General features: G+C 34.8%; 1 protein-coding gene across 1 annotated transcript; it reads left to right on the forward strand.

The window, feature by feature from the left end:
* Nucleotides 1-3,190: 3,190 nt before the first annotated feature.
* Nucleotides 3,191-5,248, forward strand: LOC113322650 (cytochrome P450 94C1-like). The gene has a single exon (XM_026570779.1). The coding sequence runs from the start codon at nt 3,310-3,312 to the stop codon at nt 4,783-4,785; it is 1,476 nt and encodes a 491-aa protein (XP_026426564.1). The 5' UTR covers nt 3,191-3,309; the 3' UTR covers nt 4,786-5,248.
* The last annotated feature ends 8,653 nt before the right edge of the window (nt 5,249-13,901 follow it).

Here is a 13,901-nt window from a genome sequence, read left to right on the forward strand (position 1 = left end):
ATTAGGAAAATCCAAAACGCATTGAATGATAAAAAACTAAAATCTGTTTTCATCGCAGGACTTTTTGTTTATTTGGGAATAAATGACGAATTGTGGAAGTTGAATTATACTGTGACTCGAAGAAGACAAAAGCTTAAACTTGAAAAGAATGGTGAAATGTCTCTGTGCCACATGGGTAGCATACCTCTAATAACTCAGAGAAAAATTAGCTCATCCAATTCAATGCTATTTGCAAATAGAAAGAAATGATAAATGTGTAAAATTTTGGTCACGTTTCTTGAAATTTTGAGCATGACTGACAGTATACATGTTGAAAACTCACCTCACCCAATTAAAAAACACTGTTTATGGGAATTTCTACTGCGACAAGTAAATAGCTATAGATAGCATCTGCAACTGCATCAATTTACTATAGTCCAACAGTTCCTTTGAGAAATGGAGTTTCCAGCAAAAGAGAACACCGACCATAAGCGAGATATGGTCCCCGTTTAGCCGTGGATATCATTTAGCAACCGGTTTGTGGTTTTGCGTTGCCCACGGTTTTACTTAGGTTTATGATTACATCATGTCCTCCGATATTAGTCTGTCACCTTAAACTATATCAGCATTATTAGTCAGTATTTATTATTTAATCCTCCATTAGGTTAAAATATCTTGGTTTAATTATCATTTAGCAGTATGGTATTCAATCAGAAGGACCACTAATGACACTATGAGATTGACACACACCATCTATCCAATCTTATAATAATATCGATGTCACGGTTTAATATATGTTTATTTCTTGGACACTCTTTCAAAAATAGACTCCCTTTTATGTTAGAATTTAATTTAATAGCTTTTGGCAAAATATTAGGTAATAATAGACCACGTATAGCCAGGATTGAAGATAGAACATGTAATATAAAAATATCAAAAAGTCTGGAAGGTAAATTTAGAATCCCCTTTGCGTGAACATTTATAAAGAGACTTAGGCCCCTGGCTGGTTTCAAAAAAACAAAAAAAAACCTTAGGACTCTGGGAGTCTGTTGGCAAAATCCGCTTGCTCATACGGACATGCCTGACTGTGCCCTGAGTAACTGGCTTCCGTAGTCTCCACTGCTCTACGTGGATGTGATGCCCAAGAGGTGATGCCATTTTAGGTCGTGGATAAAGCTCCCCCATCGTGGACTGACCACTACCTACTACGAGGTAAGGTTGTTGATGTGGTCCTTTTGGAAACATTTAATTTTCTGTGGTGGCTAATTTCTTTGCCAGTATTGGAAAACAATCACGTTATAGAGACATTGCCTAAAACTAGCCAGATCATGCTTTTAAAGCACTTTTGAACCACGTCCAAGGATGCATTCAAAGATGCAGGTTGAAAGTTGGCTTTTTAACAATCAAATATCATCTACATAGGACCAACTTGACAAGTTCTGGAAAGCAACTATGCAAGTTTCAGATCTGTAACCATGTCGAATGGAGATTCAGCAACTTGTTATGCAACTTGAGTTACTGACTCAACACTATCACTGTTTGGAATTGGACCTGATGAATAAATAAATCTGCAGTACTTCGGTCGATCAACTGTATAAAACGACAACAGCACGAGCCTAATTATATAGATCTCATGACTATAACTGGAGACAATGATCACATAAAAACTAAAAACCTTCACCGTCTAGATGAACTATGGAACCAGTTAGTGTCTGGAGGTAACTATTCCACTTTTCCTTACCTAGCATTGCCAATTTAAAATTAAAGAATTTTAGATTTTTTTCTTTTTTCTTTTTTTGTCAATAAACAAATTTCGATTCATTCTAATCAAGATGTTGATTACATGGTCGTTTAGAAGAATGACGAAAATATTAAAATACAAGATAATGAATACCCTAATATAATTAAAGATATTAATTACAAGTATATCGCAAAGAAAAAAAATCATAAACCATAATAATACCCAATTTTAAATTTTATAGACCACTTTTTTGTACCTGCATCCAATAATGTTTCTTTTTTCATCATCTTACATTAAAAGAGAATAATGAAAAACTTTAAAAATATGTCTTTATGCATCCGTTGAAGGGCATCCTTATCTTTTTATTTAGTGAGGTGAGCGTTAAGATTTTCGTATTATTGATTTTTTCCTTCCAAAGAAAATAAAAGTAAATAAAGATTCTCTCTCCTAATTACCCAATTTTAACAATATATCCATTATTGACGTGTTTAGAATTTCATTTATATTCTGATTACCCAAATAATGGATATACAAATTAATTAATCCAGTGATGAGTCCAAGCGTCTCACTATAACAGAAAGATTAAAGCACGTGGGGGAACCTTATGCGGCCCGTGTGTCTCTATACGGCATATACATACTTTGAGACACGAAAAGCGTAATAGCAGTGACCATCAAGATAGAGAGAACTCAGAGAAGGCATACGTTGTAAAATATTCGAAAGTTAGGGATGTTTACGTCAATAAAACTAAACTTTATATCTTTTAACACACGCGTTATCTATGTCCTAACTTGGAGTGTGACTAGCTTTCTTTTTTATGGAAATTATAACTTATACCACTAAGATTAGTAGTAGTAACTTATACTAACTAATTTTCGAGATCAAAATTCTCGTATACTTATACAGTCTTGTAAAATATTAAAATTATCATCTATTTTGGAACATAAAGAAAATTCTAAAACGTAAGTAAAATGAAACAGAAGGAGTACGAGATTAGGTGTTATTTTTGAGGTGCATTTTTCTACGGAACAGTTGACGTTCTTTTGTATAGTGTGGAAATTAAGAGTGAAAAATAAAAATGGACTACTACCAATAAAAAGAAGAGAAATGATGAGGAATTGAAATTTGGATGGAAAGAATAGAAATGATGAGAAATAGAAATATGGATGGAAAGAAATCTTACAAATTTGTGAGTCAATTTTACTGATATAAATTAATAATTAAAGTTTTTGTGTGAGTAAAAATATTTACTTTTACTGACTCAATAATATGGTCACTTAGTTTTTTCGTTTTTCTGTTTTTTGTACGTGGAGTTTTTTTTTTCTAAATTTAATTACAAATATTTTGTTTAGTCCTTGTATTTTTTTCACAACACAACTTATCTGTTTTTCTTTGCTAATAAGTACATCATTTTGATACATCATACACGTTATATTCTTAGTACTTCTCCACTATAAATTAAAGACTAAATCCCCTCCACTTTCCTCCCATCTCACTCTTCTTCCCTTCACTCTCTCTCTAGAAACCTTCTTCTTCCTCCTCTGGTTCTCTCTGATCATCATCTCAATTCTCCATTACAATCATCAAAAATGGATTTAGACTCCATTCAAAAACTCTTCTGCCTAATATTTTTCTCATTCACAGTTCTCTTCTTCTGTTTCTCAATCCTATTATTATTCCTGAGACAAAACTATTGGTGTAACTGTGAAATATGTGATGCTTATTTATGCTCAAGCTGGTCTAAAGATTTCACAAACATCTGTGATTGGTATACTTATTTACTAAGTAAATCACCATCACAAACAATTCATATCCATGTTCTTCGTAACACCATCACTGCAAATCCAGAAAATGTTGAGTACATGTTAAAAACAAGGTTTGATAATTACCCTAAAGGTAAAACTTTCTCTACCATCTTACATGATTTATTAGGCCGTGGTATATTTAATGTAGATGGTGATACTTGGAAGTTTCAACGTAAAATGGCTAGTCTTGAACTTGGTTCGGTTTCTATTCGGTCTTATGCTTTCGATATTGTAACCAGAGAGATTCATGATCGTCTGATTCCATTATTACACAAGAACAGCAACACTGTGTTGGATTTGCAAGATGTACTGAGAAGATTTGCTTTTGATAATATCTGTCAGTTTTCATTCGGGTTAGATCCGGGTTGTCTTGAATTAGACATGCCCATGTCTGAATTTGCTGTTGCTTTTGATTTATCATCCAAATTATCAGCGGAGAGAGCTATATGTGTATCACCATTGATATGGAAAGTCAAGAGGTTGCTGAATATTGGGTCTGAGAAGGAATTGAGAGGAGCCATTAAAATGGTTAATCTTCTAGCTGATGAAGTTATTAAGCAGAGGAGAAAATTGGGTTTTTCATCAAACCAAGACTTGCTATCAAGATTCATGGGTACGGTCAACGACGACAGGTATTTGAGAGATATTGTTATAAGTTTTGTCTTAGCCGGAAGGGATACGGTCGCCGCCGCGTTGACTGGTTTCTTTTGGTTGTTATCAAATCATAAGGAAATTGAGTCGAGCATACTGGAAGAGTCGAATCGGGTTATGGGTACGGATCCAGAATTGCACCCGACTTTTGAACAAATGAGAGAAATGCCTTACTTGCAAGCTTGTTTATATGAGAGTATGAGACTTTATCCACCAGTACAGTTCGATTCCAAGTTTGCTCATGGAGATGATGTGTTCCCTGATGGTACGTTTATCCGAAAAGGTACGCGGGTAACATATCACCCGTATGCGATGGGTCGGATGGAACAAGTTTGGGGTTCCGATTGTCTCGAATACAAACCGGAAAGATGGCTTCAAAACGGGTTGTTCTCACCGGAAAGTCTGTTTAAGTACCCGGTTTTTCAAGGTGGAGTAAGGGTTTGTTTAGGTAAAGAAATGGCATTAGTTGAAATGAAAAATGTCGCCCTTTCTTTGATCAGAAGGTTTAAAATTAAAGGGACCGATGAGTCCTTCAAGAAACCGAAATTTGCACCCGGGTTAGTGGCGACCGTTAGAGGAGGTTTTCCAGTTATGGTTAGCAAAAGATGACCCGTTTAAATATATGGGTCGGGTTTTGTGTGGGATCGGACACACCAGTGAGCATGTTAGCAAGTTTTCTAACATGAGCCCTTGAAAAAAGGGCTGACGTGACAGATTTTTTTATTGATCCCAAAATGGGTTACTACCTCACGTGGTGTTTGTCTTGGGGACATGATTGTCCACTTAATCTCAATTATATATAAATAAAATACTTTTTATTTATCTTTTTTTATTTTTTTATTTTCTTTAAAAAAAATAATAATTATTATTAATATTGATCGTATCATATAACAAACAGTTACAAGTTGGTGAAAGGAAGTCTGGCTACAAGCTGAGCGCCAACCCAGTATTATGGGGGTGTTGTGGGAAACGAACTCACGAACTCTCCAAGTATTTTAGTTTCTTTTTTTTATATTTAATTATATATGTATTATTTTAATTAGAAAATCATATATGTGACGGTTTTTATGTAGTTAATGTTGTTTGTATGTGAGGTCTTTCGGAAAACGTGATGCATCTATTTTGTTCTCTTTCCAACTGCTATGCATGTTACTATTCTTCTTCTTTCCTATGTACAAGGTTTGAAGAATGGGCGTGCTTATGTAGCTTGCCCGGGGTTATCGATATGTGTATATATAATCCCGATAAATAGGAAAAAAAACAATGTTATTTAGACATGTTATATCCGTCTTCACACATATGATAATCATTTTTTTTTAAATTGACTTATACACATGTTAACATAATAAAAGATTACAAAAACATACCCGTTTTTCAGGACAAAGAGTACAAAAATATTGTTTTAGCCAATTTATTATTTATATAATAAAAGATTAAAAATTGCAATTAAAGAATCAAAATAAATAAATAAAATAAAATAAAAACGTAGTAACAACGTTATTTACATGGGGTAGTCAAATGAGACTTATATAGACTTTTATTTGAGTGACATCTGAAAATCTAGAGATTTCTAGTCATTCTCTAGACTTGTAGAGATAAAAAAAATGAGATTTGTAAAGAGTTTATGTGATTTGTAGAGAAAAATATATGTAATATCTAATAAAATTCAAAACATCTACTGACTTTTAATATTATGTACGTTATAATGTTAATAAAAGTACTATGAATACCTAGTAAAATATGTGTTCGTTGTCAAAATAAATCTCACTATTGTCTTATGCTTTAAGTTTTCATTTTTCTTTATTCCGCTCATCCCACATTTTATTTGTTATGTTATCTAATTAGCATCTTTTCGTTGTAAATAGCCCGGTTTTTCGTCATCAACAAAAACAAGAAGAGAAGAAAAAAAATTACATAACTCCCAAAAACAAATATTTCCCAAATTTCCAAGTCTCCCAAAATATCACCTCTCGGGGAGAGATTTCTACTGAGGCTATCAATGGGTCTGGGTCCTCCCAGATACCACCGGACCCTACTTATAAAGTAGGGTCCGGTTATTAACGGTTCCAGTTCCTAAATTTGTGGACTCAGAACCGGACCCGTTTAAAATTCCGGGTACCCATCGGTTCTGGGTACCTGTTGGGTATTAAGAAAACACACAAAAACGTTCAGAAACTTGATATATTTCTCTTTTTTGGCTTGAATCAAGCTTATTTTTATAAAAATTTGTTATTATTTCTTTATTGATGTACTAAATATAAAGTAAATATAAGAAAAAAATGAAAAAAAATTAAAGCCAAACTAGCAAAATGCTTGTACTTTTGCTAAAAAGAGAGATAAAGGAACGAGTAGTCGGGTACCCCTTACCCACGGGTATCCGTCGGGTATTACTTGTTTGGACCCGTTAAGGTTCGGGTCCAATCGGGTGGTTACCCGTCGGATCCTAATTTGTTAATGAGTCCAATTTTAGGACCTGAATTCTATACGTCAGAATCTGGTTCCGATTCCGGGTAATGGATACCATTGACAGCCCTAATTTCTACCATGCCTATTTTCTAAAAAAAAGTTTCTTCAAATCTCTTAAAAACAAACTTTCAATTCTTTTTTGAATAGCAGGAGTGTTGGAGTGACTCTTACGAAATTCTAATCCAATAACATGGAGTTTCAAAGAATTTAAATGGCTTAAAAATAAATCTCTAACCAATAACAATAGACATTAGGAGACTCTACGAAAATCTATATGGACTAACGGTAGATTTGGAAACTCCACAAAAATCACTTTAAAATCGTTACACAGGAAACTCAAACTATGATTTTATTTATTTTCTTTAATTTAACCGTTATCACATCCGTTATTTCAAAACAAAAAACGTATTTTTTTCCCTAAACAACGCGTTTTTTTTCCAAAACGTGCTCACACCCACCAAAACGTGCCTTATGGTCGTGATCCGACCTGTGACCCGTTTCCCAAACCTTGATATTTAGTCGCTAATTTACGGATGTGGTACTTGAATATTCAGAACAGAACCGAGTTTGTATCACTTGGTTCTAGAGCTGCATAGGAATCGGCTTGAAACCAAAAATCCCGGACCGAAACCGGGATATGGAGTACATGTACAAGTAATGTAACAGGGAATCGGTGTAGTACCTGTATAAGTACTCGGTCCCTAAGAATTCCCAGACTGTACCGGACCAAATTACCGGTTATCCATTACCATTGATTTTATAGATTCCTTTTAATGCTGACTCTCTATGTGTTCTCATATAACTTCAACTAACCTAATCCCTAAACTAATTAGCCACTCACTTCTTTTTCTTTCTCTTCTTCAACTATATAGTTACACTCGCCTTTATCTCTTTTCTTGTTCTTCCTACATGGTTATAGTACAACCACCACCTCCATCACACACGAACAACCAAACTCTTATTTTACTTCTTCTTCATCACAATCATAACATTCACATATGATTCAACATGATTGGTTCATTAATGTGAATCACTATATGATGTATCATATTATGTTCATTTTCTTCTCCAATTTTGATTTTTTTCATGTAAATTTACTTGAGCCTGTAGATTTTTCCAATTTGGTTTTTCTTTTATTATTTTGTTGATTTCATGGTAATTATTTTATTAATCATAAAGTGTATGTTTTTCTAACTCTACTATGTTATATATTTTATTGGGTTTATATTAGATTTTGATTCAATCTTATTTTTAGTATATGAATTTGATTTTTCATTAAGATGTATTAACCAAGAGTGTTCTTCAACTCTAGGTAAGTTCATTGTTTCTTTGTAATTAATTAGGAGATATTTTGAGAAACTGATGCTAAAATCAAGTGAAATTTCTAAAAGTGATGTTGATCCGTTGAGGAAAAAATTAGTAATTTATAAAATGTTTCATGAGCTTTATGTAGAGTTTGATGAATATGCAACGAAATCCGTTGCTAATTAAAATAAAAAATGAAACGGGAACAACAAGGAATAATCCATTTGATAATGTTGCAGGTAAAAATCCGGTACCGACCCGGTATCACAAGAACAGGTAGTTAGAATATGAAACCGGTCAGTGGGAGGTACAGGTGTTGGGTTCTTAAGAAACCCGGACTGTAACGGTCCATGTACAACCTTACTTGGTTTTGGTTAATTATTAGATTTCGTTTCTCTTGTGATTTCGGTTCTTAATCAGGTAAATCTAAGGTAAACCCGAACAGAGCCGATAACAACTTGGTTTTAAAACGGGTATATCTGTCAGGTATACACATGTAATATATTATGCACTTATCCACTTACAATCAATGGATTTCATCATCGACGAAACCTGCAGTTTTCTCCCGAGAGGCTAAAAAATTATACCAGCATCTATTAACATTATACGAAGGAACAGCCTTTTATGTTAGTAAGAAAAATGCATCTATTTTTCCCATCTAGGATCTTGATCTGGACTCATGATCTAAAAAATAATATGTATAAGTTAGGATTTAGAAGCTAATACTCATATTAAGGGGTTGATGCATTAATGGATTATTTTTCATTAACTAGTGGTTTATTTCCGTTGTTTGTGGTACAATGGTAAAGTTATTAGGTGATGATATTATTGACTTGAGTTCGAAACTCGCCAGTACCAAATTCTTTATGGAATAAAAAAAAACTAGTGAGTTGTTCCACTAAAAAAGTCCCAATTTGGTTTTACAATGTTTAATTTACCTATTTAAACTTTTCATTTAAACTCAGGTGTCATCCTCTAAAAGGAAAAAAAAAACTTATGTATCCATGTGAACGGTAAAAGTTAAAAGAAGTAGAAATACTGGATCCACTCCTGAAAATTTCTGAATTTCTCTTATAGATAGTTGTGATATTTTATCATTTTGTTATAATGTCAATTTCACAACCAATTTAAAATCACCTTTCAAAGAAGTTTACAAAGAACAAAATTGTATCCTTTGGGTAGGTGTTAAAAGTTATTGCAATTTCATTGTAAAACCTAAAAATGGTAACACTTGTGCTGATTGAAAACAAATCTCACCTACTAGCGTCAATCTATCACTATGGAGAGGTTAGGTCCATGGTCCACGTGAAGCTATACCAAAACCATGATCTCCTTTGGTCATTAAATGCACAATATCTCTCAATTAATATAGAAAAAAAGAAAGAAAATAATCTAACACATCAAATTGTTATTTCATTCTACTAAATATAGAGATCAAACATAATAACTCTAAGTAGACGTCGTTAAATGGTCCGAATTATTTCCGGAATATATCATCGTCTCTCCCTCATACATAATATTGCTCTTTCTCTTCGCGATGTACTTGTAGTTGACATTCTTATTTGTATTAGGGTTTTGATTATCTTAATATTATTTATGTATTTTTGATGTTTTTGTTAATCTTGTAAGCGAACATGTAATCACTATTTTGATTTGAATGAATTGAAATTTGTTGATCGACCAAAAAAAAAAGACGTCGTTAAAAGACACTCATAAATTTATTAAGTGATGATACCAGCGTCTTAGCCGAGTATGCAACTTTTTAGTGTAGATCGAACCAAAAGTAATTTATAATGAAAAAAAAGTTGGAAAAATCGTTGCCCAAATCTGCTAAGAGGGAGAGAACAAAATTTTGCAACAAGAAACTAGTATATTAGCAATTTGGTACAGCAAGTTACAACATCTCTCTTATTTTTTTAATTGGTTTTGCACTTTTCAAATGCAATGATTGGGTCTTATCTTGTGCATGTACCCATATGTTTCACAACTTTGTCGAGCAGTGAAAGTTCCAAAAATCAATTTGGAAAGAAATATGTCGCAAGAAGTTTGCAACTTTCTAATAGAAAAAATTAGAAAACAAATCTCACCGACTAATTAAACAAATCTTCGTTGGATCATCCTTAAAAATATAAAGTTGGAAAATTAAAATTACTACTGCTATGCGTCCATACCAACATATTAATCATTTGGTCCCTTGCAGATCGAATAAAATCTTTTATATAGGCTGTCCATAGTACAATGTAATTAGTGTTCAGACTTGCCTTGGAAAACAGAAATTTGCATAAAGAACAGTAAGTGGCTTGATTCGTACAAGTTTTCACGAGTGTTTTGGGCTGTATGCTGCTGAATAACTTAATCAAAACTTTGTTTTTAGAAGTTTGATTGACTGGTAATGGTACCCAGTACAACTGTTAAAACCCAAAACTAACTTTTTGCGTATTAGAAAAGACAATTGCAATGAAAAGGAGTTACACGGTCTTCGACGTTCGTACGATCATAGATTCACTATTATTAATGTGGCTAGTGGTGATATTTCAGAAACCACGGTAGTACGAATAAGGTATGTCATACCTTTTGTAGTGTTTCGATACATCTTGCAAAGTTATATATCCGCTTAATAAAACGGAAAGGTCAGTTTATGTGACTTCTACGTACAGAAAAATGACTTCTGCATACAAAAAAAATTAACTTTCTGTGAACCAAAATTTGCTTTTCAATTCTGAAATCGAGATCGATTTTTGTTTTTAGTATCCATCATACTGTAGGGGTAAAATACTACACACTTGGTTATTAAGCGAAATGGTCTTTTCATTATCGAGCGTGATCGCATGCAACATAGCCCAGATGACGTCACCAAATCACGAGTAAGGTGTGAAGAACCATGCGGTGTTAGAGAGCACGTGCGAGAAGAGTCAATGTAAGTGTGCGTCGATGACGCACGTCAGATCCGAAAATAGGGGATTTATTAGCTGTCTTCCACTATGTAAACTCCTATATATAGGACCAACCACCATTGCATTGGGAGAGAGATCTTTTTGAGAGTTTAGACAAGATATTTAGGAGAGAGAAAGATTATTTGCTTCCCAAGTTAGGGTTTTCTCGTAACTTTGTATCTTGCTTGAAGATTTTAATAAAATTTCTTATGATTCTTATGATGATTACTTAGATTGTTCTATAGATTTTACTCAGGGTGTGGTTGTAGGATTTCCTGCAACTACATTTTAGCGCTAGAAACCAGCTCGGAATGATGTTTCCTGTTGGTGAATATACTTAAAAAACAAGCTTAAAATTGTTCGTAGTTTTTTCCTTGCTCTATTAGGAATCTTTGAAAGTTTTGAAGTTTATATCTCAAAAATTCAATCAAAAATTTCAATCCCAGAAGAACAATCTTCATTGTTTAAGTTTTCAGTTCTTTAAAGAGAAAATTTTCCTTTGGTGGTTACAAGAAAGTAAAAATGGTAAGAAAATCATCTACAGCAGAACAAGCGGTAACAATTAGGAGGAGCAGAAGAATCGCTGGAAGAAGAAGAAGTGAAATCGCAGAATCATCAAGGATGGGAGAAAGAAACAATCGAGGAAATCAAGTCAAAACTCCGATTCAACGCGAACCAGTGCAGAATAACACCATCGAATACGATAGAGTAAGTATTCATACTACACATACAGATTCAACAGAAGAAGATGAGCAAAGAACCGGAGACGCGGGATTAATAGAAGGGAATGAAGAGAACATGACAATCGAGGAACTTCGACAAAGGTTGGTTGCAGAAAGAAGGAGAGAAGACGAAGAACGTGTGAATTTGACGCGTCAAAATAATGAGCTAAGAGAATAGAACATAAGATTACGGGAGCGAAGATCAAGAAGCACAACACGTGAAAGTCGAGGATGTCACCTTCCCTAAAAAAGATTAGGAACAAGCAGGACAAGGGCGAGCCTTCCCATTGGACCGAACCTAGGGAAGACGGAGGAGAGGCATCGGCCCCAGTGCCTTCTCAGAAGTTCAAGGTCAAGGACAAGCAGGAGTACGTCAAGACGTAGCCAATCTAGTCGAAGAGATACCAGACAAAAACAACCTTTAGATAACATTGTTGAAAATTTTCAGGAAGATGATAACATACAGGGCCAACGCGGTGGACATCGCGTAGAGCGATAACCAGATGATGATCGGTGTATACAGCAAAGCGATAATTACCGCATGCGAGAGGGTCATAGAGGCAATAGGCGTGAACAACAAGGCGAACGTTATCGCACACACAATAACCAGGATGATGAAGATGATGGAGAACATGGAAGAATTATATTGCAAGGAAGAGAAATGTTAAGAAATCAACATGATCGCGCAGAGGAAGATGAAAGGAATAATGCCGCAAAGATGCATGCAAGGGATGAAAGAGAATGACGCAGAAGAAGAAGAGATGATGCTGAAGAGAGAGAGATATACAAGAGGCTATGCATCACAATATACATGACAACAGAGTAATGCAAGCAAGGTTGAAAAGACCCATGCGGCAAGATGCAGACCAAATCATGAGTGAATAAATCCTTAAAGAATTGGCGGAGGTGAGAGAAATGATGACAGCGCGAAGAGATGGTTGTAGGAGACAATTGGATGAAGCAATAGAGTAACAGGGAAAAACACCATTCTCTAGACAGATACAAGTCGCAGTAGTACCGCCTAAATACAACCTACCTGTATTTACTAACATCTTTGATGGAAGCACATGTGGAATGCAACATATAAGGGTGTATAGTCGATCCCTATTACAGTGGTAGGAAAATGACGCGGTGTTATCTAAATGTTTCCCGGCGAGCCTGACAGGGGAATCCTTGCAATAGTTTGAAGGATTTCCAGTAGGAACCATTCGAGTATTTCATCACTTGCAAAATATCTTCTTAGGACAATACATCAGCAATAACATGTTAAGACCAGGTATCGAAAAATTATTCAGCTTACACAGAAGAATAAATGAGAGCTTGCGCAATTTAACCACGCATTGGAGGATCATGAGTAGTGAAATGGCAGGAAGAGTAGATGAGAGAAACCTTATACTAGCCTTCATAAATGCACTTTTTCCTACAGATTTATTGTATACGCATATCTGCAGAACGAAAGATACAATAACCATGGCAGAGTTACACGAATTCCAAGAAGAATACATAGCTCTTGAAGAAAAATAACGAGAAATTGAGTCTTACACAGTTGCAGTAACAAACGCAAGTGAAGGGAATGTCAGCCTACTTCCAAGAACAACAAACGTTGTTGCAAGTACATCCCAAGGGAATCAAGGAAAGAAAGTAATGGAAGAAGAGAAAAAGCTAGTAGCCATGGGCAGTAGAGATCAAGAAGATTTTGAAAGAGAGTACATAGAAAGACAATTCAATAATCGTGGAGGAAATAACAAGATTCAAAGGCTTGATAACCAACCAGAAGGCTTTGGAGGGAAAAAGCAATATTATAACTAAGGCCCAGGAGGCAACAAAGTGGTTTGGGAGCAGATAAAGATGCCGCATATAAACACCCGATAGATAAAATTTGGGAAGCGGTAATTTTAATGGAAGACATCCCAGAGCCACCAAATATGGGAAATGAACCACCATCAGGGAGAAGAAATAGAGAATTCGGTGCATATCATCGTTTCCACGGTCACACCACCAGTAATTGCAGAAATGTGAAGAAAATTATACTCAGAATGATTGATCATGGGAAGCTAAACCACTTTCTAGTGCAACCACAATAGAATTTACCACCACCACCAGAAGGGCATGCACCAGGTACGGAGGCATGAAGGAATACATATCTGATTGAAGTAGGGGCGAACACGAAGAATTAATATTGCAATTCCACAATACATTCTTTCAGAAGTATAGAAGATTTCCACGATAATGTCCTAAGTCGAGTTTATGCAAGAGATAGTGATAGAAGAGAAATACTCAACCTGGAAAAGGTATCACC

This window comes from Papaver somniferum, chromosome 11 (genome assembly GCF_003573695.1).
Source record: "Papaver somniferum cultivar HN1 chromosome 11, ASM357369v1, whole genome shotgun sequence".
Taxonomy (NCBI): domain Eukaryota; kingdom Viridiplantae; phylum Streptophyta; class Magnoliopsida; order Ranunculales; family Papaveraceae; genus Papaver; species Papaver somniferum.

Coding starts and splice junctions, on each gene's coding strand:
- LOC113322650 (XM_026570779.1), top strand. CDS start 3,310: ATGGATTTAGACTCCATTCAAAAACTCTTCTGCCTAATATTTTTCTCA.